Here is a 26887-nt window from a genome sequence, read left to right on the forward strand (position 1 = left end):
CAGCTCAATTATCACTTGTGGACAGTGTCAGCACCATTATCACCTGTGGACAGTGTCAGCCTTATTATAGCCTGTGGTCAGTGTCAGCTCAATTATCACTTGTGGACAGTGTCAGCACCATTATCACCTGTGGACAGTGTCAGCCCCATTGTCACCTGTGGTCAGTGTCAGCCCCATTATGACCTGTGGTCAGTGTCAGCTCAATTATCACTTGTGGACAGTGTCAGCACCATTATCACCTGTGGACAGTGTCAGCCCCATTGTCACCTGTGGTCAGTGTCAGCCCCATTATCACCTGTGGAAAGTTTTTTTTTCTACCACAGACGTGGCCACACATTTACAATGCTAACCATCATATATACATTTTCTTCTGTCCTCCATGGACAGGGTTAGAGAAGTGTTAAACATATAGTTCAAGGGTTTATTGAACACTCAACCACAGAAGGTGATTCGGTGCTTTTAAAATGCTAAGCTAACCTACATACGTAAATACATAGGTACACAGATTTACGTATGCCCTACATAAAGTGTTTGATGTGTCTTTTACATAGTGTCATTAATGTACATTCACAATGGTGAAATGTAACTCTGATCAGCTTCCATATATACTTTATACCCATACATATACATACACACACACATATACATACATATATACACACACACATGCATTCACATACATTTGTCTCATTTACCCTGACAGGGTGAGGTAGCTGATAAAGAAACTAGTGTGCAACTAAGCCCTTAATCACTGAAGGTGATGAAGGTGCTTTTACAAGCTCAGGTTATATAGTTACATCATATATATACATTGTATGATTTATATATTACATGGTCAATCTTGGATACAAGTCCAATATATCATCAAGTGTTCCAGTACTCATATAGTAATTACAGAGTTCAGCATACCTTAGCCCAGGAGGGCGAAAGTCAGTCAGTATGGGACATTCTACAATATAATGTTCAAGAGAGTGCATGTTTTCTCTTTCACAAAGTTGACACATTGTGTACTCGACATTTGGGTTTTGAGAAAGCTGCCAGATACGTCTATATCCCAGGCGTATTCTGGCCACTATAACATCACATTGCCGGGTTCTTGTTCTATTAGTCCCATATGTGAATGTCTCCTCACGATATCTATCATAATATTTAATGCTACAACTTTCAGGTCTTTGAGAATTTGTTAGGTCGGTGAGATTTTCATTAGATATTTGTTTAAGTATTCTCTTTGTCACTGCTAATGAAACACCCATATCAATTTCTACCACTGGTTTTCTGCAGGCTGACTTAGCAAGCATATCAACAGTGTCATGCCTTGAGATGCCAACATGTGATGGTATCCATAGGAATTTAATCTCAAATCTGTTTTCTTTGGCAGCTAAGACATTCATTCGAATATCACTGACTATTTTCTGGGTGTCCCTACAATGTGCGTTCAATGCCAGGAGTGCACTCTGCGAGTCACAGTACGTAAGTCCACTGCCTTTGTCTTTTAAAAATTCAGTGGCAAGGTATATGCCTGCAAGTTCGGTTTGAGTTGTACTTGCCCAGTCATTGACGCGCTTCATTGCTGTATGTACGAGAGAAGATTGTTCAAATATGTTACATGCACATCCGGTACATCGTCCACCTTCTTCTACAGAGCCGTCGGTATAGCACTGATACACATCGTTACCCATACTCTGAGTACTTTCAGTGATGCTTTTCAGTGTTAACTGTTTTAATAATGTAGTGTGCACACTATCTTTCTTGGGCGCATTTACAAAATCAACTGATAGATCCCAGTTATCCCATGGAGTAATTGGCTGATTAATCATTAGTTGAGTTGGGTACATATATAATATTTTGATGGAGTTGGCTACCTTGTAGAACCAATATACATAATCAGATTTCGTTCTTCTATAGACCTCAGTTGAGTGCAGCATATTAGAAAGTTTAGCTTGAAACTTCATGTGTTGTCTAGATCTACTCAATGCCTTCACGCCGAAAACTATGCTAATAGACAAAATTCTCTCACTTATGGTAGGTAATTTTAACTCTGCTCTCATATTAACTATTCTCGTGGACTTTGGAACCCCAAGGATGAGACGCATAGCTTCATTTTGCAAGGTTTCAAGAGATTTCAGCTCTTTGTCAGTTTACAGTGTGAGATGTAGAGCATTGTAGTCAATCACAGAGCGTATAAATGATACATAAAACATTCTAGCAAGACTCACGTTAAGTCCATGATTGACACCAACAAAGACCCGCAAGGGTTTTAATCTCTCCCAAAGTCAATTTACCATATAGATGTGGAAAGTGTCAGGCCCATTATCACCTGTGGTCAGTGTCAGCCGCATTATCACCTGTGGTCAGTGTCAGCCGCATTATCACCTGTGGTCAGTGTCAGCCCCATTATCACCTGTGGACAGTGTCAGCCCCATTATCACCTGTGGTCAGTGTCAGCCCCATTATCACCTGTGGTCAGTGTCAGCCCCATTATCACCTGTGGTCAGTGTCAGCCCCATTATCACCTGTGGTCAGTGTCAGCCCCATTATCACCTGTGGTCAGTGTCAGCCCCATTATCACCTGCGGTCAGTGTCAGCACCATTATTACCTGTGGTCAGTGTCAAAATTCTGAAAGGAATTGATAGGGTAGATAAAGACAGGCTATTTAACACAAGGGGCACACGCACAAAAGGACACAGGTGGAAACTAAGTGCCCAAATGAGCCACAGAGATATTAGAAAGAACTTCTTTAGTGTCAGAGTGGTTGACAAATAGAATGCATTAGGAGGTGATGTGGAGGAGGCTGACTCCATACACAGTTTCAAGTGTAGATATGATAGAGCCCAATAGGCACAGGAACCTGTACACCTGTTGATTGACAGTTGAGAGGCGGGACCAAAGAGCCAGAGCTCAACCCCCGCAAACACAACTAGGTAAGTACAACTAGGTGAGTACACACAACCACCACACTCACAACCACCACAACACAACCACCACACTCACAACCACCACACTCACAACCACCACACACACAACCACCACACACACAACCACTACACTCACAACCACCACACACACAACCACCACACACACAACCATCACACTCACAACCACCACACTCACAACCACCACACTCACAACCACCACACTCACAACCACCACAACACAACCACCACATTCACAACCACCACACTCACAACCACCACACTCACAACCACCACACACACAACCACTACACTCACAACCACCACACACACAACCACCACACACACAACCATCACACTCACAACCACCACACTCACAACCACCACACTCACAACCACCACACTCACAACCACCACAACACACCACCACCACACTCACAACCACCACCACACTCACAACCACCACACACACCACCACCACCACACACACACAACCACCACACACACACAACCACCACCACACACACACAACCACCACCACACACACAACCACCACCACACACACAACCACCACCACACACACAACCACCACCACACACACAACCACCACCACACACACAACCACCACCACACACACACAACCACCACACACACACAACCACCACCACATACACAACCACCACCACACACACAACCACCACACACACACAACCACCACACACACCACCACCACCACACACACAACCACCACCACACACACACAACCACCACACACACCACCACCACCACACACACACAACCACCACACACACCACCACCACCACCCACACACCACCACCACACACACACAACCACCACCACACACACAACCACCACACACACACAACCACCACACACACCACCACCACCACACACACCACCACATACACAACCACCACCACACACACCACCACCACCACACACACACAACCACCACACACACCACCACCACCACACACACAACCACCACCACACACATACAACCACCACACACACCACCACCACCACACACACACCACCACCACACACACCACCACCACCACACACACCACCACCACCACCACACACAACCACCACACACACACCGCCACCACACACAACCACCACACACACACCGCCACCACACACAACCACCACACACACCACCACCACCACACACACAAAACCACACACACACTACCACCACCACACACACAACCACCACACACACACAACCACCACCACACACACACACACAACCACCACCACACACACAACCACCACACTCACAACCACCACACACACAACCACCACACACCACCACACACACACACAACCACCACACTCACAACCACCACACTCACAACCACCACACACACAACCACCACACACACACAACCACCACACACCACCACCACACACAACCACCACACTCACAACCACCACACACACAACCACCACACACCACCACCACACACTCACAACCACCACACACAACCACCACACACCTCCACCACACACACAAAACCACCACACTCACAACCACCACACACACACAACCACCACAACCACACACACAACCACCACACACACAACCACCACACACCACCACCACAACACACACAACCACCACACACCACCACCACACACACACAACCACCACACTCACAACCACCACACACACAACCACCACACACCACCACCACACACACAACCACCACACACCACCACCACACACACAACCACCACACACACAACCACCACACACCACCACCACACACACAACCACCACACACACAACCACCACACACACAACCACCACACACACACAACCACCACACACACACAACAACCACACACACACAACCACCACACACACAACCACCACACACACACAACCACCACACATACACAACCACCACACTCACAACCACCACACACACACACAACCACCACACATAACAACCACACAAACAACCACCACACTCACAACCACCACACACACAATCACCACACACACAACCACCACACTCACAACCACCACACACACAACCACCACACACCACCACCACACACACAACCACCACACACACAACCACCACACATAACCACCACACTCACAACCACCACACACACCCAACCACCACACACACAATCACCACACACACACAACCACCACACACACAACCACCACACACACACAACCACCACACACACACACCACCACACACACAACCACCACACACACAACCACCACACATAACCACCACACTCACAACCACCACACACACAACCACCACACACCACCACCACACACACACAACCACCACACTCACAACCACCACACTCACAACCACCACACACAACCACCACACACCACCACCACAACACACACAACCACCACACTCACAACCACCACACACACCACCACCACACACACCCAACCACCACACACACACAACCACCCCACACACAACCACCACACACACAACCACCACACACACACAACCACCACACACACAACCACCACACACACAACCACCACACACACACAACCACCACACACACACAACCACCACACACACACAACCACCACACACACACAACCACCACACATAACCACCACACACACAACCACCACACACACAACCACCACACACACAACCACCACACACACAACCACCACACATAACCACCACACACACAACCACCACACACACAACCATCACACACACAACCATCACACACACAACCATCACACACACAACCACCACACACCACCACCACACACACACAACCACCACACTCACAACCACCACACTCACAACCACCACACACAACCACCACACACACAACCACCACACACACACAACCACCACACACACACAACCACCACACACACACAACCACCACACACACACAACCACCACACATAACCACCACACACACAACCACCACACACACAACCACCACACACACAACCACCACACACACAACCACCACACATAACCACCACACACACAACCACCACACTCACAACCACCACACACACAACCACCACACTCACAACCACCACACACACAACCACCACACACCACCACCACACACACACAACCACCACACTCACAACCACCACACTCACAACCACCACACACAACCACCACACACACAACCACCACACCACACAACCACCACACATAACCACCACACACACAACCACCACACACACAACCATCACACACACAACCACCACACATAACCACCACACACACAACCACCACACTCACAACCACAACACTCACAACCACCACACACACAACCACCACACACAACCACCACACACACAACCATCACACACACACACACAACCACCACACACACACACACACACAACCACCACACACACAACCACCAAACATAACCACCACACACACAACCACCACACTCACAACCACCACACACACAACCACCACACATAACCACCACACACACAACCACCACACTCACAACCACAACACTCACAACCACCACACACACAACCACCACACACACAACCACCACACACACACACACACACAACCACCACCACACAACCACCACACACAACCATCACACACACAACCACCACACACACACAACCACAACACTCACAACCATCACACACACAACCACCACACACATAACCACCGCACACACAACCATCACACACACAACCACCACACACATAACCACCGCACACACAACCACCACACACATAACCACCACACACACACAACCACCACACACACAACCATCACACACAACCACCACACACACACAACCACCACACACATAACCACCACACACACAACCACCACACACACAACCACCACACACAACCATCACACACACAACCATCACACACACAACCACCACACACACAACCACCACAAACACAACCACCACACACACAACCACCACACACACAATCACCACACACACAATCACCACACACACAACCACCACACACACAATCACCACACACACAATCACCACACACACAACCACCACAAACACAACCACCACACACAACCATCACACACACAACCATCACACACACAACCACCACACACACAACCACCACACACATAACCACCACACACACAACCACCACACACACAATCACCACACACACACACACACACACACAACCACCACCACACAACCACCACACACACAACCACCACCACACACACAATCACCACACACACAATCACCACACACACACACACACAACCACCACACACACAATCACCACACACACACACACACAACCACCACCACACAACCACCACCACACAACCACCACACACACAATCACCACACACACACACACACAACCACCACCACACAACCACCACACACACAGCCACCACCACACAACCACCACACACACAACCACCACACACATAACCACCACACACACAACCACCACACACACACACACACACAACCACCACCACACACAACCACCACACACACACAACCACCACACACACAACCCCCACACACACAACCACCACACACACACACACACAACCACCACCACACAACCACCACACACACAACCACCACACACACACACAACAACCACACACACACACACACAACCACCACACACACACACAACCACCACACCACCACCACACTCACAACCACCACCACACACACAACCACCACACACACCACCACCACACACACAACCACCACATACACAACCACCACACTCACAACCACCACCACACACACAACCACCACACACACCACCACCACACACACAACCACCACATACACAACCACCACACTCACAACCACCACACTCACAACCACCACACACACAACCACCACACACACTCACACACCCACCACACTCACAACCACCACACACACAACCACCACACTCACAACCACCACACTCACAACCACCACACTCACAACCACCACACACACACCCACCACACACACAACAACCACACACAACCACCACACACAACCACCACACTCACAACCACCACACACAAAACCACCACACACAAAACCACCACACACACAACCACCACACACACACACACAACCACCACACACACAACCACCACACTCACAACCACCACACTCACAACCACCACACTCACAACCACCACACTCACAACCACCACACTCGCAACCACCACACCCACACCCACCACACACACAACAACCACACACAACCACCACACACAACCACCACACTCACAACCACCACACTCACAACCACCACACTCACACACACACAACCACCACACACTCAACCACCACACACACAACCACCACACACACACCATAACACACACAACCATCACACACACAACCACCACACACATAACCACCACACACACACACAACCACCACACACACACACACACACAACCACCACACACGCACACACACACAACCACCACACACAACCACCACACTCACAACCACCACACACACAACCACCACACTCACAACCACCACACACACAACCATCACACATACAACCACCACACACACAACCACCACACACACACAACCACCACCACATAACCACCACACTCACAACCACCACACACACAACCACCACACTAACAACCACAACACTCACAACCACCACACACACAACCACCACACACACAACCACCACACACACACACACAACCACCACACACACACACACAACCACCACCACACAACCACCACACACACAACCACCACACACACAACCACCACACACACACACACACACAAAAACCACACACACACAACCACCACACACACACACACACACACACAACCACCAGACACCACCACCACAACACACACAACCACCACACTCACAACCACCACACACACCACCACCACAAACACAACCACCACACTCACAACCACCACCACACACACAACCACCACCACACACACAACCACCACACACACAACCACCACTCACACAATTACCACACACACACAACCGCCACACACACACACAACCACCACACTCACAACCACCACTCACAACCACCACACACACAACCACCACACTCACAACCACCACACTCACAACCAACACACACAACCACCACACACACAACTACCACACACACAACCACCACACTCACAACCACCACACTCACAACCACCACACTTACAACCACCACACTCACAACCACCACACACAACCACCACACGCACAACCACCACACACACAACCACCACACACACAACCACCACACACACAACCACCACACTGACAACCACCACACACAACCACCATACTCACAACCACCACACTAACAACCACCACACACACACAACCACCACACACACACAACCACCACACACACAACCACCGCACTCACAACCACCACACTCACAACCACCACACACACAACCACCATACTCCCAACCACCACACACACAACCACCACACACACAACCACCACACACACCACCATCACACACACAACCACCACACTCACAACCACCACACACACAACCACCATACTCCCAACCACCACACTAACAACCACCACACACACAACCACCACACACAACCATCACACACACAACCACCACACACACATATAACCACCACACACACACACAACCACCACACACACACACACACAACCACCACACACAACCACCACACTCACACACACAACCACCATTACACATCCACCACACACACAACTACCACTCACAACCACCACACTCACAACCACCACACACACACACAACCACCACACACACACAACCACCACATACACAACCACCACACACACAACCATGACACTCACAACCACACACACAACCACCATATACACACAACCACCACACTCACAACTACCACACACACAACCACCACACACACAACCACCACACACACACAACCACCACACTCACAACCACCACACACACAACCACCACACTCACAACCACCACACACACACAATCACCACACACATAACAACCACACTCACAACCACCACTCACAACTACCACACTCACAACCACCACACACCACCACGACACACACAACCACCACACTCACAACCACCACACACCACCACGACACACACCACCACCACACTCACAACTACCACACACACAACCACCACACACACACAACCACCACACACACAACCACCACACACACAACCACCACACACACAACCACCACACACACAACCACCACACACCACCACCACACTCACAACCACCACACACACACAACCACCACACTCACAACCACCACACTCACAACCACCACACACTCACACCCACCACAATCACAACCACCACACACACAACCACCACACACACACCACCACCACACTCACAACCACCACACACACAACCACCACACACACAACCACCACACACACAACCATCACACACACAACCACCACACCACAACCACCACACACACAACCACCACACACACAACCACCACACTCACAACCACCACACACACAACCACCACACTCACAACTACCACACACACACACACACAACCACCACACTCACAACCACCACACACACAACCACCACACTCACAACCACCGCACTCACAACCACAACACTCACAACCACCACACCCACAACCACCACACACACAACCACTACACTCACAACTACCACACACACACACAACCACTACACACACACAACCACCACACTCACAACCACCACACACACAACCACCACACTCACAACCACTACACACAACCACCACACACACAACCACCACACACACAACCACCACACTCACAACCACCACACACACAACCACCACACTCACAACCACCACACACAACCACCACACACACAACCACCACACACACAACCACCACACACACAACCACCACACACACAACCACCACACACACAACCATCACACTCACAACCACCACACACACACAACCACCACACACACACACACAACCACCACACACACACACACACACACAACCACCACACACACATACACACACAACCACCACACACACATACACAACCACCACACTCACAACCACCACACACAGAACCACCACACTCACAACCACCACACTCACAACCACCACACACACACACACACACACAACCACCACACACACACACATAAACACCACACACACACACACAACCACCACACACACAACCACCACACACACACACATAACCACCACACACACACACACAACCACCACACACACAACCACCACAACACACCTACTATAACCAGCACATTAACACATCTACCACAACCTGCACATTAACAACCACCACAGCACTCCTACCACAACCAGCACATCAACAACCACCACAACACACCTACCACAACCAGCACATTAACAACCACCACAACACACCTACCACAACCAGCACATTAACAACCACCACAACACACCTACTACAACCAGCACATTAACAACCACCACAACACACCTACACAACCAGCACATTAACAACCACCACAACACACCTACCACAACCAGCACATTAACAACCACCACAACACACCTACACAACCAGCACATTAACTACCACTACAACACACCTACACAACCAGCACATTAACAACCACCACAACACACCTACACAACCAGCACATTAACTACCACCACAACACACCTACACAACCAGCACATTAACCACCACCACAACACACCTACACAACCAGCACATTAACAACCACCACAACACACCTACCACAACCAGCACATTAACAACCACCACAACACACCTTCACAACCAGCACATTAACTACCACTACAACACACCTACACAACCAGCACATTAACAACCACCACAACACACCTACCACAACCAGCACATTAACAACCACCACAACACACCTACCACAACCAGCACATTAACAACCACCACAACACACCTACACAACCAGCACATTAACCACCACCACAACACACCTACCACAACCAGCACATTAACAACCACCACAATACACCTACACAACCAGCACATTAACAACCACCACAACACACCTACACAACCAGCACATTAACAACCACCACAACACACCTACCACAACCAGCACATTAACAACCATCACAACACACCTGTGCTCATCATGGGGGACTTTAATCATGGAAGGATAGACTGGGAAAACAGAGAACCACACGGAGGGGAGGAAACATAGAGAGCGAGACTGCTAGAGGTGACGACTAGAAACTTTTTAAGTCAGCATGTCAAGGGTCCCATGAGAATGAGAGGCAACGATGAACCAGCAAGACTCGACCTAGTATTCACTCTGAACGATTCAGACATAAGGGAAATCGGTCTTGAAGCCCCCGTGGGTATGAGTGATCACAGTGTACTGTTGTTTGAGTATCTGGTCGAAGAAGGGTTAATGTACTCAAGGAAGGGACCAGAAAACAAGAGGCCGGCATTCTGGAAGGGAAACTATGAAAAGATGAGAAAATTCATAACTGAAATAGCTTGGGAAATACAGCTCAGATGAAAGACGGTTCAAGACATGATGGACTACATCACACAGAAGGGTAAGGAGGCAGCAGGCAAGTACGTCCCAGTCCAAAAGGAAAAAAAATGAAATGGAAATGAGAAACCCATGGCTTAATCAGAGTTGCAAGCTAGCAAAGCAGCTAAGTAAAAGGGCATGGAGAAACTATAGAAACAACAGAACACTAGAGAGCAGAAAAAGATACCAGAGCGCCAGGGATGAATACATCAGGGTGAGAAGAGAGGTAGAGAGGCAATAGGAAAATGACATAGCGAGCATGGCAAAGACTCAACCCAAACTGCTGCATAGCCACATCAGGAGGAAAACAACAGAGAAGGAACAGGTAATGAAATTGAGGATATGGGCAGAAAGATTCACTACAAACAACAAGGAAGTGTGCGAGGAACTCAATAAGAAATTCCAGGACGTCTTCACCTCAGAGCAAGAAGTCCCAGAGATAAGGGAAGGAACACCAACCCAGACACCACTTGTGAGGAGTTTGAGATAACAGGTGGGAGGTGAGGAAGCATCTGCTAGATTTGGACGTGACAAAGGCTATAGGCCCGGATGGAATCTCACCATGGATCCTTAAGGAAGGAGCAGAGGCTCTGTGCCTACCACTCTCCATAGTGTACAACAAGTCACTGGTAACAGGCGAACTGCCAAAAATTTGGAAGACGGCCAATGTAGTCCCAATATACAAGAAGGGTGATAGGCAGGAGGCACTGAACTACAGGCCAGTGTCCCTAACTTGCATTCCATGCAAGATGATGGAAAAGATTGTGCGAAAAAAGCTAGTGGAACATCTGGAGCAAAAGAACTTTGTAACACAACAAATCAACATGGGTTCAGAGATGGCAAATCATGCGTAACAGGATTAATTGAGTTCTATGACCAGGCAACAAAAGTCAGGCAAGAGAGAGAGGGTTGGGCAGACTGCATATTTCTGGACTGCCAGAAAGCTTTTGACACAGTACCACATAAGAGACTAGTGCACAAACTGGAGATGCAGGCAGGAGTGAAAGGGAAGGTACTCCACTGGATAAGAGAGTACCTAAGCAACAGGACACACCGAGTCACCGTGAGAGGTGAGGTCTCGGAGTGGCGGGGAGTCACCAGTGGAGTCCCACAGGGATCAGTCCTTGGACCTATACTGTTTCTGATATACTAAATGATCTTCCAGAAGGAATTGACTCGTTCCTCTCGATGTTTGCTGATGACGCGAAAATTATGAGGAGGATCAGGACAGAGGAGGATAGTATGAGGCTACAAGATGACCTAGACAAACTGAAGGAATGGTCCGACAAATGGCTACTAAAGTTCAACCCAAGAACATGTAAGGTAATGAAACTAGGAGGAGGAACTAGGAGGCCAGTCACTGGATACCGAATGGGAGATGAAGTCCTTCACGAAACGGACAGAGAGAAAGATCTGGGAGTTGATATCACGCCAAACCTGTCTCCTGAAGCCAACATTAAAAGAATTACTTCAGCAGCCTATGCGAGGCTGGCTAATATCAGAACTGCTTTCAGAAACCTGTGCAAGGAATCCTTCAGAACCTTGTATGCCACATATGTAAGACCAATCCTGGAGTATGCAGCCCCAGCATGGAGTCCGTACCTAGTCAAGCACAAAACGAAGCTGGAAAAAGTTCAGAGGTATGCCACTAGGTTAGTCCCATAACTAAGAGGCATGAGTTATGAGGACAGACTATGTGAACTGCACCTCACGTCGCTGGAAGACAGAAGAGCTACGGGAGACATGACCACCACATACAAAATTCTCAAAAGAATTGATAGGGTGGACAAGGATGGATTATTTAACACAGGTGGCACACGCACAAGGGAAAACAGGTGGAAGCCGAGTACCCAAATGAGCCACAGAGACATTAGAAAGAACTTTTTCAGTGTCAGAGTAGTTAGTAAATGGAATGCATTAGGAAGTGATGCAGTGGAGGCTGACTCCATACACAGTTTCAAATGTAGATATGAGAGAGCCCAGTAGGCTCAGGAATCTGTACACCAGTTGATTGACGGTTGAGAGGCGGGACCAAAGAGCCAGAGCTCAACCCACGCAAACACAACTAGGTAAGTACAACTAGGTGAGTACACCTACCACAACCAGCACATTAACAACCACCACAACACACCTACCACAACCAGCACATTAACAACCACCACAACACACCTACCACAACCAGCACATTAACAACCACCACAACACACCTACCACAACCAGCACATTAACAACCATAACAAACCTACCACAACCAGCACATTAACAACCATAACAAACCTACCACAACCAGCACATTAACAAATACCACAACCAGCACATTAACAACCACCACAACACACCTACCACAACCAGCACATTAACAACCACCACAACACACCTACCACAACCAGCACATTAACAACCATAACAAACCTACCACAACCAGCACATTAACAACCATAACAAACCTACCACAACCAGCACATTAACAAATACCACAACACACCTACCACAACCAGTACATTAACAACCACCTCAACACACCTACCACAACCAGTGCATTAACAACCACCACAACACACCTACTACAACCAGCACATTAACAACCACCACAACACTCCTACCACAACCAGTACATTAACAACCACCTCAACACCCCTACTACAACCAGCACATTAACAACCACCTCAACACACCTACTACAACCAGCACATTAACAACCACCACAACACACCTACCACAACCAGCACATTAACAACCACCACAACACACCTACCACAACCAGCACATTAACAACCACCACAACACACCTACCACAACCAGCACATTAACAACCACCACAACACACCTACCACAACCAGTACATTAACAACCACCACAACACACCTACTACAACCAGCACATTAACAACCACCACAACACACCTACCACAACCAGCACATTAACAACCACCACAACACACCTACTACAACCAGCACATTAACAACCACCACAACACACCTACTACAACCAGCACATTAACAACCACCACAACACACCTACCACAACCAGTACATTAACAACCACCACAACACACCTACCACAACCAGTACATTAACAACCACCACAACACACCTACTACAACCAGCACATTAACAACCACCACAACACACCTACTACAACCAGCACATTAACAACCACCACAACACACCTACCACAACCAGCACATTAACAACCACCACAACACACCTACTACAACCAGCACATTAACAACCATCACAACACACCTACCACAACCAGTACATTAACAACCACCACAACACACCTACTACAACCAGCACATTAACAACCACCACAACACACCTACACAAAACCTCGACCAGTATTGGACCGTTAATTACAACTGAAGGTACGTACACAGAGGACAACAAAGAGATTAGTGACATTCTAATAAGCCAGTATGAGGCTATGTTTAGCACACCAATAAACAACATGAAAGTTGATGACCCAGACAGCTTCTTTATGAATGACATTCTAGCTGCAGATAATATAACGGGTATTACCACAAACTCGGAAGACTTTGAAAGAGAAATTGACAATATGCCTATGCACTTAGCTCCTGGGCCTGACTCATGGAATTCAATATTCATAAAGAAATGTAAAGTACCAGTAGCGAGAGCACTCAGCGTAATATGGAGAAAGAGCCTGGATACAGGGGAGATACCAGCAGCACTTAAATCTGCAGATATAGCTCCGTTGCACGAGGGGGGAAGTAAAGCCTTGGCAAAAAATTATAGGCCAGTTGCACTAACATCACACATAATAAAAGTGTTTGAAAGAGTGATTAGGAATCAAATTTCTAGTTTTATGGAAAACAATGAATTGCACAATCCAGGACAACATGGATTTAGAGCGGGAAGATCCTGTCTGTCACAGTTACTCAACCACTATGACAAAATCACAGAAGCCCTAGAAGAAAGGCAAAATGCAGATGTTGTATACAAAGACTTTGCAAAGGCATTCGACAAATGTGACCATGGGGTGATAGCTCACAAAATGAGGTCAATGGGAATAACTGGAAAAGTCGGACTCTGGATACTCAATTTCCTGTCGAACAGAACACAAAGAGTAACAGTCAATCAGATAAAATCGTGTCCAAGCGATGTTAAAAGCTCTGTACCTCAAGGTACAGTCCTTGCACACTACTGTTCCTTATTCTCATATCTGATATAGACAAAAATACACGTCACAGCTTTGTGTCATCCTTTGCAGATGACACAAAAATCAGCATGAAAATTAACTTTGCTGAAGACATTGAAAAACTACAAGCAGATGTCAACAAAGTTTTCGATTGGTAGCAGAAAATAACATGATGTTTAACAGTGATAAATTTCAGGTACTCAGGAACGGCAAAAATGAGGATCTGAAACATAATACAGGGTACAAAACACAATCGAATCTTCCCATAGTAGAAAAACAGCATGTCAAGAATTTGGGAATAATGATGTCCGACGATCTAACGTTTAGGGAGCATAACCAAGCAAATATCGTGTCAGCCAGAAAAATGATCGGATGGGTTACGAGAACTTTCAAATCCAGGGATCCCATCACAATGGTTGTACTCTTCCAAGTCACTTGTGTTGTCCCATCTCGAGTACTGCTCAGTACTCACTTCCCCCTTCAGAGCAGGAGAGATTGCTGAAATAGAGAGAATACAGAAAACATATATGGCACGCATAGACGAGATAAAACACCTAAATCATTGGGATCGTCTCAAAGCTCTCCAAATGTATTCTAGAAAGGAGAAGAGAGAGATACCAAATAATATACACATGGAAAATACTGGAGGGTCAGGTCCCAAATCTACACAGTAAAATAACAACGTACTAGAGTGAACGATATGGATGAAAATGCAAGATTGAACCAGTGAAGAGCAGAGGTGCCATAGGCACAATCAGAGAGCACTGTATAAACATCAGAAGTCCGCGGTTGTTCAACATCCTCCCAGTGACTAAGAAATATTGCCGGAACAACTGTGGACATCTTCAAGAGAAAACTGGACAGTTTTCTAAGAGAAGTTCCGGATCAGCCGGGCTGTGGTGGGTAAGTGGCCCTGCGGGCCGCTCCAAGCAACAGCCTGGTGGACCTAATTCTCACAAGTCGAGCCTGGCCTCGGGCCGGGCTTGGGGAGTAGAAGAACTCCCAGAACCCCATCAACCAGGTATCAAACAGGAACCTGCACATTAACAACCACCACAACACAACTACCACAACCAGCACATTAACAACCACCACAACACACCTACTACAACCAGCACATTAACAACCACCACAACACATCTACCACAACCAGCACATTAACAACCACCACAACACACCTACTACAACCAGCACATTAACAACCACCACAACCAGCACCCTAACAACCACCACAACACACCTACTACAACCAGCACATTAACAACCACCACAACACACCTACCACAACCAGCACATTAACAACCACCACAACACACCTACCACAACCAGCACATTAACAACCACCACAACACACCTACAACAACCAGCACATTAACAACCACCACAACTAGCACATTAACAACAACCACAACACACCTACTACAACCAACCCCCTGACAGGGGGGTTGGTGCTGGACCAGTAGCTCCCGCCCCCTCTACTGGCAGGGGGTTGGTGCTGGACCAGTAGCTCCAGCCCCCCTCTACTGGCAGGGGGTTGGTGCTGGACCAGTAGCTCCCGCCCCCTCTACTGGCAGGGGGTTGGTGCTGGTCCTGTAGCTCCAGCCCCCCTCTACTGGCAGGGGGTTGGTGCTGGACCTGTAGCTCCAGCCCCCCTCTACTGGCAGGGGGTTGGTGCTGGACCTGTAGCTCCAGCCCCCCTCTACTGGCAGGGGGTTGGTGCTGGACCTGTAGCTCCAGCCCCCCCTCTACTGGCAGGGGGTTGGTGCTGGTCCTGTAGCTCCAGCCCCCCTCTACTGGCAGGGGGTTGGTGCTGGACCTGTAGCTCCAGCCCCCCTCTACTGGCAGGGGGTTGGTGCTGGTCCTGTAGCTCCAGCCCCCCTCTACTGGCAGGGGGTTGGTGCTGGTCCTGTAGCTCCAGCCCCCCTCTACTGGCAGGGGGTTGGTGCTGGACCTGTAGCTCCAGCCCCCCTCTACAGGCAGGGGGTTGGTGCTGGTCCTGTAGCTGAAATAGTTCACATGTTTCCTTTCATCTGATGCCTCTGTTCACCTATCAGTAAATATTTATCCAGGAGTTAGGCTGGATTGCAGATTGTATGTTGAGGAAAGTCAGTAGTTGACTTAGGGAAACCTCAATAAACCTAAGAACAGTCTTCCTGTCTTCAAAATGGAACTTAATATATTGTGATATGACCTATGAGAGAAAATAAAAAAAACTTACTGTTATTTCCTTCTGGGGAATTTCTCCAGTGATTTCCTGAACTTTAGTCATGATGCTGGAGTCCGAGTCTCCCAGGTGTACGGGGTCAGCTGTGGCACCTGTCTCTGTGGTCGTCATCTCCAGGGCCTCCCTGATGGTCTCCTGCACCTGTCATTACCAACACAAACATTAATGGTGGAGGCTGAGTCTCCCAGGTGTACGGGGTCAGCTGTGGCACCTGTCTCTGTGGTCGTCATCTCCAGGGCCTCCCTGATGGTGTCCTGCACCTGTCATTACCAACACAAACATTAATGGTGGAGGCTGGAATATAATGAAGCATCTGGCTCTGAGTAAAGTAACTGGACTATAATGAAGCATCAGGCTCTGAGTAAAATAACTGGACTATAATGAAGCATCTGGCTCTGAGTAAAGTAACTGGACTATAATGAAGCATCTGGCTCTGAGTAAAGTAACTGGACTATAATGAAGCATCAGGCTCTGAGTAAAGTAACTGGACTATAATGAAGCATCAGGCTCTGAGTAAAGTAACTGGACTATAATGAAGCATCAGGCTCTGAGTAAAGTAACTGGACTATAATGAAGCATCTGGCTCTGAGTAAAGTAACTGGACTATAATGAAGCATCAGGCTCTGAGTAAAGTAACTGGACTATAATGAAGCATCTGGCTCTGAGTTAAGAGATAATAGACATGCTGACATACACAAATGGGTCAACATGTGAAGGACTCAAGTCTAACATGCTGCCTTGAGACTTGGGTTATAATATTAGTTATGAGTCAAGTCATTAGTTCTAACTGATGAAGCATTGTCTATATTCTGGACCCAAAGTCTTTATTTAGTTGTAGTAAACACTGACCTGAGGGTGTGTGTGTGTGTACTCGCCTAATTGTGCTTGAGGGGGTTGAGCTTTGGCTCTTTGGTCCCGCCTCTCAACTGTCAATCAACAGGTGTATAAGTTCCTGAGCCTATTGGGTTCTATCATATCTACACTTGAAACTGTGTATGGAGTCAATCTCCATTACATCGCTTCCTAATGCGTTCCATTTGACTCTGACACTAAAAAAAGTTCTTTCTAATATCTCTGTGACTCATTTGGGCACTCCACCTGTGTCCCCTAGTGCGTGTGCCCCTTGTGTTAAATAGTCTGTCTTTATCTACCCTATCAATTCCCTTGAGAATCTTGAATGTGGTGATCATGTCCCCCTAACTCTTCTGTCTTCCAGCGAAGTGAGGTTTAATTCCCGTAGCCTCTCCTCGTAGCTCATACCTCTCAGCTCGGGTACTAGTCTGGTGGCAAACCTTTGAACCTTTTCCAGTTTCGTCTTATCCTTGACTAGATATGGACTCCATGCTGGGGCTGCATACTCCAGGATTGGCCTGACATATGTGGTATACAAAGTTCTGAATGATTCTTTACACAAGTTTCTGAATGTTGTTCTCATGTTAGCCAACCTGGCATATGTGTAATTACCTAAGTGTAGTTACAGGATGAGAGCTACGCTCGTGGTGTCCCGTCTTCCCAGCACTCTTTGTCATATAACGCTTTGAAACTACTGACGGTCTTGGCCTCCACCACCTTCTCCCCTAACTTGTTCCAACCGTCTACCACTCTGTTTGCGAAAGTGAATTTTCTTATATTTTTTCGGCATCTGTGTTTAGCTAGTTTATATCTATGATCTCTTGTTTTAAAGTTCCAGGTCTCAGGAAATCTTCCCTATCGATTTTATCAATTCCTGTTACTATTTTGTATGTAGTGATCATATCACCTCTTTTTCTTCTGTCTTCTAGTTTTGGCATATTTAATGCCTCTAACCTCTCCTCGTAGCTCTTGCCCTTCAGTTCTGGGAGCCACTTAGTAGCATGTTTTTGCACCTTTTCCAGTTTGTTGATGTGCTTAAGATATGGGCCCCACACAACTGCTGCATATTCTAGCTTTGGCCTAACAAAGGTCGTGAACAATTTCTTTAGTATATCGCCATCCATGTATTTAAAAGCAATTCTGAAGTTAGAAAGCGTGACATAGGCTCCTCACACAATATTCTTTATGTGGTCCTCAGGTGATAGTTTTCTATCTAGAACCACCCCTAGGTCTCTTTCTTTATCAGAATTCTTTAAAGATTTCTCACATAATATATAGGCTGTGTGGGGTCTATGTTCTCCTATTCCACATTCCATAACATGGCATTTATTAACATTAAATTCCATTTGCCAAGTGGCGCTCCAAGTACTTATTTTGTCCAGGTCTTCTTGAAGGGCATGACAATCATCTAAGTTTCTTATCCTTCCTATTATCTTAGCATCATCAGCAAACATGTTCATATAATTCTGTATACCAACTGGTAGATCATTTATGTACACAATAAACATCACTGGTGCAAGAACTGAACCTTGTGGTACTCCACTTGTGACATTTCTCCATTCCGATACATTGCCTCTGATTACTGCCCTCATTTTTCTATCAGTCAGAAAATTTTTCATCCATGTTAGAAGCTTACCTGTCACCCCTCCAATATTTTCCAGTTTCCAGAACAACCTCTTATGTGGAACTCTGTTGAAAGCCTTTTTTAGGTCCAGATAGATGCAGTCAACCCAACCATCTCTTTCCTGTAATATCTCTGTTGCTCGATCATAGAAACTGAGTAAATTCGATACACAGGATCTTCCAGATCGAAAACCATACTGTCTGTCTGATATTATATAATTTCTCTCCAGGTGTTCTACCCATTTAGATTTAATTATTTTTTCCAATATTTTGACTATTACACTTGTCAATGATACCGGTCTATAATTAAGGGGGTCTTCCCTGCTTCCACTTTTGTAGATTGGAACTGTGTTAGCCTTTTTCCACACATCAGCTACAACTCCTGTAAACAGGGAGGCCTGAAAAATCTGTTGAAGAGGAATGCTGAGCTCAGGTGCACATTCTCTCAGAACCCATGGTGAAACTCCATCTGGACCAACTGCTTTGTTCTTATTTAGCTCCTTGAGCATTTTTTCCACTTCGTCTCTAGACACCTCTATGTGCTCTATGTTGTTCTCTGGAATTCTTATTGTATCTGGTTCCTTAAAGATTTCATTTTGTACAAACACACTTTGGAACTTTTCGTTTAATGTTTCACACATTTCCTTTTCATTTTCCGTGAATCTATTTCCCATTTTCAACCTCTGAATATTATCCTTTACCTGCAATTTGTTGTTTATGAATTTATAGAATAGACCTGGTTCTGTTTTACATTTGTCTGCAATCCCTTTTTCAAAATTTCTTTCTGCCTCTCTCCTCACTGCCGTGTAGTTGTTTCTCGCATCTTTGTATCGCTGGTATGTTTGGGGGTTTGGCCTCTTCCTATACTGATTCCATTTTTGTGTCTTTTGGTCTCTTGCCCTCTCACAATTTCTGCCGAACCAATCCTGTTTTCTGGCCCTGCATTCATATAAACATTCATACCATTTCGTTTTGGTATGAATGTTTGTGTGCCTTCCTCGTATAGTTTTAAAAATTTGGCATACATTTCATTTACTTCCCTGCCTAGCAACAATTCTGTCCAATTACACCCATTAAAAAAATTTCGAAGTTCCCCATAGTTGCCTCTCCTTAAATCGAGTTTATCAACTGTTTCAATGTCCCCATTTTCTTCTAGATGATATCTTAAAGCATATTTAATGTCTAACAGGACGTGATCACTCTTTCCCAAGGGAGGAAGGTACTGGATGTCAAAAATCTCTTCTTCTTTCCTGGTGAATACTAGATCCAGTACTGACGGTACATCTCCTTCCCTCATTCTTGTGGCTTGCTTTATGTGTTGATACAAGAATGTCTCCAGAACGAGGTTCACAAATCTGCATGTCCAAAAGTCTTCCATTCTTGCTTCATAGGCCTCCCAGTCTATTGCTCTAAAGTTGAAGTCACCCAGTATCAACAGTCGTGATTTATCTTTATCTGCTTGTACAATAATATCTCTCATGACCATTATGAGGCCTCTCGTTTGTCATCCAGTTCTTCCTTTGTCCACGTGTTGCTTGCTGGTGGGCTGTAGGTATTTACAATTATCAGCTTATCATCCTGATTCCAGACCTGCAATGCCATTATGTCAATATCTCGAGGGTTTTCAAATATTAAATCTTTTACCTTCAGGTGTTTTTTCACCAGTACAGCCACTCCTCCTCCCTTCCTAGTTTTCCTGTCACGTCTCCAAACTGAGTAGCCTCTTGGGAATATGACTTCATTTATTATATTTCCTTCAAGTTTCGTCTCTGATAATGCAACAATATCTGGGACCCTAAGCTGGATTATATCTTGCAACTCCAAAGTTTTTGACCTCACTCCATCTATGTTGGTATATACAATTTTCAGGAACATGTTCCCTTTTCCTTTGCTCTTTACTCCCCCTTCCACTACTGATCTTGTTGCTTTGTTTTTATGTACCATTTCACAAGCTTTCCAGTCCCTGTCACTTTGTAAAAAAAAGAATTTCTGTCTTCTTCATTTCTATCCCCATTTAGACGTTTTGCCTCAATTAGGTTCATTTTCAGCTTTTATCTGTCTTCCTTGGAGAGGTCTTATCTTATTGACCAAAGTTTGCCAACCTCATCACTTTGCAGTTTCCAGGCATTTCTTAGCACTTCCATCATGTTTTTCACTCCATTAAACGTCACCCTTAAGGGGCGGTTCTTTTCTTTCTCATATTTTCCTATTCTTCTAAAATCACTGACATTTTCCTTTGAGCCTTCTCCTAAACCTACTATTTTCTCTATGATTTTCATCTCTATGATTTTCCGCTCGGTCCACCCTAGATGAAATTTCCTTCTCTAAACATCCAAAAATGATTATGGACTTAGTTCTATCTGCAGTGTTTTGTACCAGTTTACTATTGGTAACCAGTTCTTTCCTAATTGCTTGCTTAATTTCTGCTTCTTGTTGGTCATTTCTGGTTTTGACTTCCGAACACACTTCTTTGATAGTCTCTTTCTCTTTTACAACTTGAGCATATGTCGCTTTTATTTCTTCTTTATACTTTTCTGGTTCTTTATTCACCTCCTCTATGTGAGTTGTCAGTGAAGTTTCCAGTTGGAGATCCTTACCTAACTATGTTGGCCCTTAGGCTCGCTTGGAGTTGTTCACCATATGAGTCTATTTTCTTGTTTATTTCTTCAAAGTCACCACACTTCACTTTCCACACCTCATTTTCTTTCACTAGTTCCTTGATTTGCTCCTCCTGATTTGTTACCTTGTCTGTTAATGCAGTAATAATCTTACCTTGCTGAAGCATACTCCCTTTTAGAGTGCAAAGCTCACTCCTAAGAGCCCCATTGTCCTCTTCCAATTTAAGCACTTTTTCTTCATACTTCTTTTGCATATCCTCAATTATCTCTAACCTGCCAAGAACACCTCCTTTCCTTATATCTTGTGGTGAGAATCCTTTGAAACCATCATCTGTTGGTGTGTCTACATTCTCAGTGGTGGTGGTGGCGGCGGCCATCTTAGTTTTTGTTCTAGACCAAAACAAACTTTTCCACTCGGCTATTTTCACTCACTTTTACAGTGGTACCTCGGAATGCGATTGTCCCTGTATGCGAGGTTTTCGGAAGGCGAGCAGTATTTACTCCAAAAATTTGTCTCAGAAGGCGAGGGTTACTTCGGGACGCGAGTTTGTTGATACGCGTACAGGCCGACCTAGCGCGTGGTGGTTCGGCGATCGTCGCCCCTCCGCCCCTCAGTTTACCATTGTCTCGCACTCAGTGACTACCCCCACATCAATTCTTCTCGCGGATTTTCAGTGTTTTGTTTGATTTTTGGTGATTTGTCTATACAATTTGTTATTATATATCTCACCATGGGTCCCAAGAAAGCCAGTGGTAAGGATAAAGGCCAGAAAGCTCATGTGAGGATGACAATAGAGGAGAAACAAGAGATCATTCGGAAGCATGAGAACGGTACACGTGTTGTTGAACTTTGTAGGCAGTACAACAAAGCCACATCAACAATATGCACTATACTTAAGAAGAAAAATAAGATTATGGGTGCTAAAGTGGCAAAAGGAGTAAGAACATTAACGGCACAAAGACCACAAATACTTGAAGAAGTGGAAAAGTTGTTATTAATTTGGATACACGACAAGGAGTTGAGGGGTGATAGTGTTTCGGAGGCCATTATTTGTGAGAAAGCCAGGGTGTTGCACGAAGACCTTCTAAAGAATACCCCTGCAACGAGTGATGCAGATAAGAAAGAGTTTAAGGCAAGCAGGGGCTGGTTTGAAAAATTTAGAAAGAGAAGTGGTATCCATAGTGTTACAAGGCATGGGGTTATGTGATGTGATTATGGAAGGGGACTCCCCTTCCAAACAGTAACTCCTCTCCTCCTCCCCCCTCCTCACCATCTTCCATACGCCTACAGCACTCGACAGCAAGGTAAGTAATAACTGGAACACAGTTTTGTAGGTTTATTTAGATGAATTAGGTATAAAAATTTAGTTTGATGTGGGGTTTTTGGGGTAGTCAGGAACGGATTAATTCATTTCCCTTTATTTCTTATGGGGAAATTAACTTCGGAATGCGAGTTTTCGGAAGGCGAGGCGTCTCCAGGAACGGATTAAACTCTTATTCTGAGGTATGCCTGTACTTGTTTATTGTATTTTATTTGCTTTTACTCTTCCCTGAACCTTTATGTAACCTGGGACACCACTGTAGCCCTCAACCTGTGCCCAATACTTAGGTAATTCGATATTTCCAGGAGCTTGCTGCAGTGTGACTTCTGCCTCCTCCAGCTCATACACTCCCCACACATACACACATACAGTGTGTGTGTGTGTGTGTGTGTGTGTGTGTGTGTGTGTGTGTGTGTGTGTGTGTGTGTGTGTGTGTGTGTGTGAAAAAGACACAGCTTTGAATGTAATGAAATGCCATTTTCTGGGTGAGTCCTGGAGGCTCCCCAGACTTATCCAGGCTGACATGAATATCCTTAACTTTGGCATCAGTCAATGTGGGTGGAGTTCTAGGCCTACCGGTGGCCACGAGCCAGAACCTGGCCCCCCTCAGAGAGGCACAAGCAGTAAAGGCCTGTAGAAATACACATGTGATTTTGGAGAATTCTATATCTGCCATCGACTGGGACAGGCAAAGGTAAGAACGGTAAGAAAGACAGAAAGGTAAGCGCCCCAAAACAAACCCCTATTCTGGTTAAAAAACGAAAATAAACAAACAAGTGGACGGAACTTCCCAAATGATAATGAGCAAATGAGCATGACATCACACGAGCCGTGCCGCATGTCTGCGCAGTTCCCCCCTCCTGAGGGGGGAAAAGCGGGAGCTTCAGACCCTCCGTGCCGGTGATCCACACCCCAGTTCTGAGGCTAGATATCAACATACGCAAAAACCTCCGACCATAGGGAGGGAGGGTTGGTGGGGAGCCTCTGGGACTCGCTCAGAAAATGGCTTTTCATTACATTCAACGCTGGTTTTCTGGGGGTAGCCCCTACGGCTCCCCAGAGCTACTTCACCAAAGACGAAAAAAGAAAAGGGACTTACCTAGGAGGCGGTCGGTGCTCACATCTCAACTCAAAGTCGAGACAGGCTGTAGCTACTGACCCAAGTGACACAGGCCCGACAAGGCCCAGGAATGTTAATGAGGTAGCATGCAGCCAGGACCCTGTTCAACCACCAAAAACCCAGTACCCGAATGTCAGCCTAGGACATGTTCCCAGAGACGGCAACAAGAGCAGCAAACTTACGAACGTCATGGGCACAGGGATAGACCACAGGCTGGCTAGACTTAATAACAATGCGTACAACCTGAGAGACCCGTACCCGCGAACAGGGAAGAAGGGAAACTGGATCAACCCAAAGCGCGTCCCTGGACACAAAACATGATGCACCCCCGGCCTGACCAACCAAGCATCAACAACCCATGGACTCCTCCAGAAACCTGCAGTCTCATTGTTCACCAGAAAAGAAGGAGACAGCTGCAAACGAACAAACCTATCACCATGACCAAAAGAGCAGAAACCCCTGCGCCGTAGGAGAGCATGA

The 26887-nt window shown here is 46.5% G+C and overlaps 2 protein-coding genes across 2 annotated transcripts in view; both read right to left on the reverse strand.

The window, feature by feature from the left end:
• Positions 1-19138, reverse strand: part of LOC138364625 (uncharacterized) — a 29197-nt gene extending 10059 nt beyond the window's left edge. Inside the window, exon 1 of the mRNA XM_069324574.1 lies at positions 18867-19138. Coding sequence (XP_069180675.1) covers positions 18867-18983 — 117 coding nt within the window. The 5' untranslated portion in view covers positions 18984-19138. The remainder of the gene's footprint in view (positions 1-18866) is intronic.
• Positions 1-26887, reverse strand: part of LOC123748120 (uncharacterized) — a 252555-nt gene that overhangs the window by 124358 nt on the left and 101310 nt on the right. The gene's annotated exons all lie outside the window — the stretch shown is intronic.

This window comes from Procambarus clarkii, chromosome 14, assembly GCF_040958095.1.
Source record: "Procambarus clarkii isolate CNS0578487 chromosome 14, FALCON_Pclarkii_2.0, whole genome shotgun sequence".
NCBI lineage: Eukaryota > Metazoa > Arthropoda > Malacostraca > Decapoda > Cambaridae > Procambarus > Procambarus clarkii.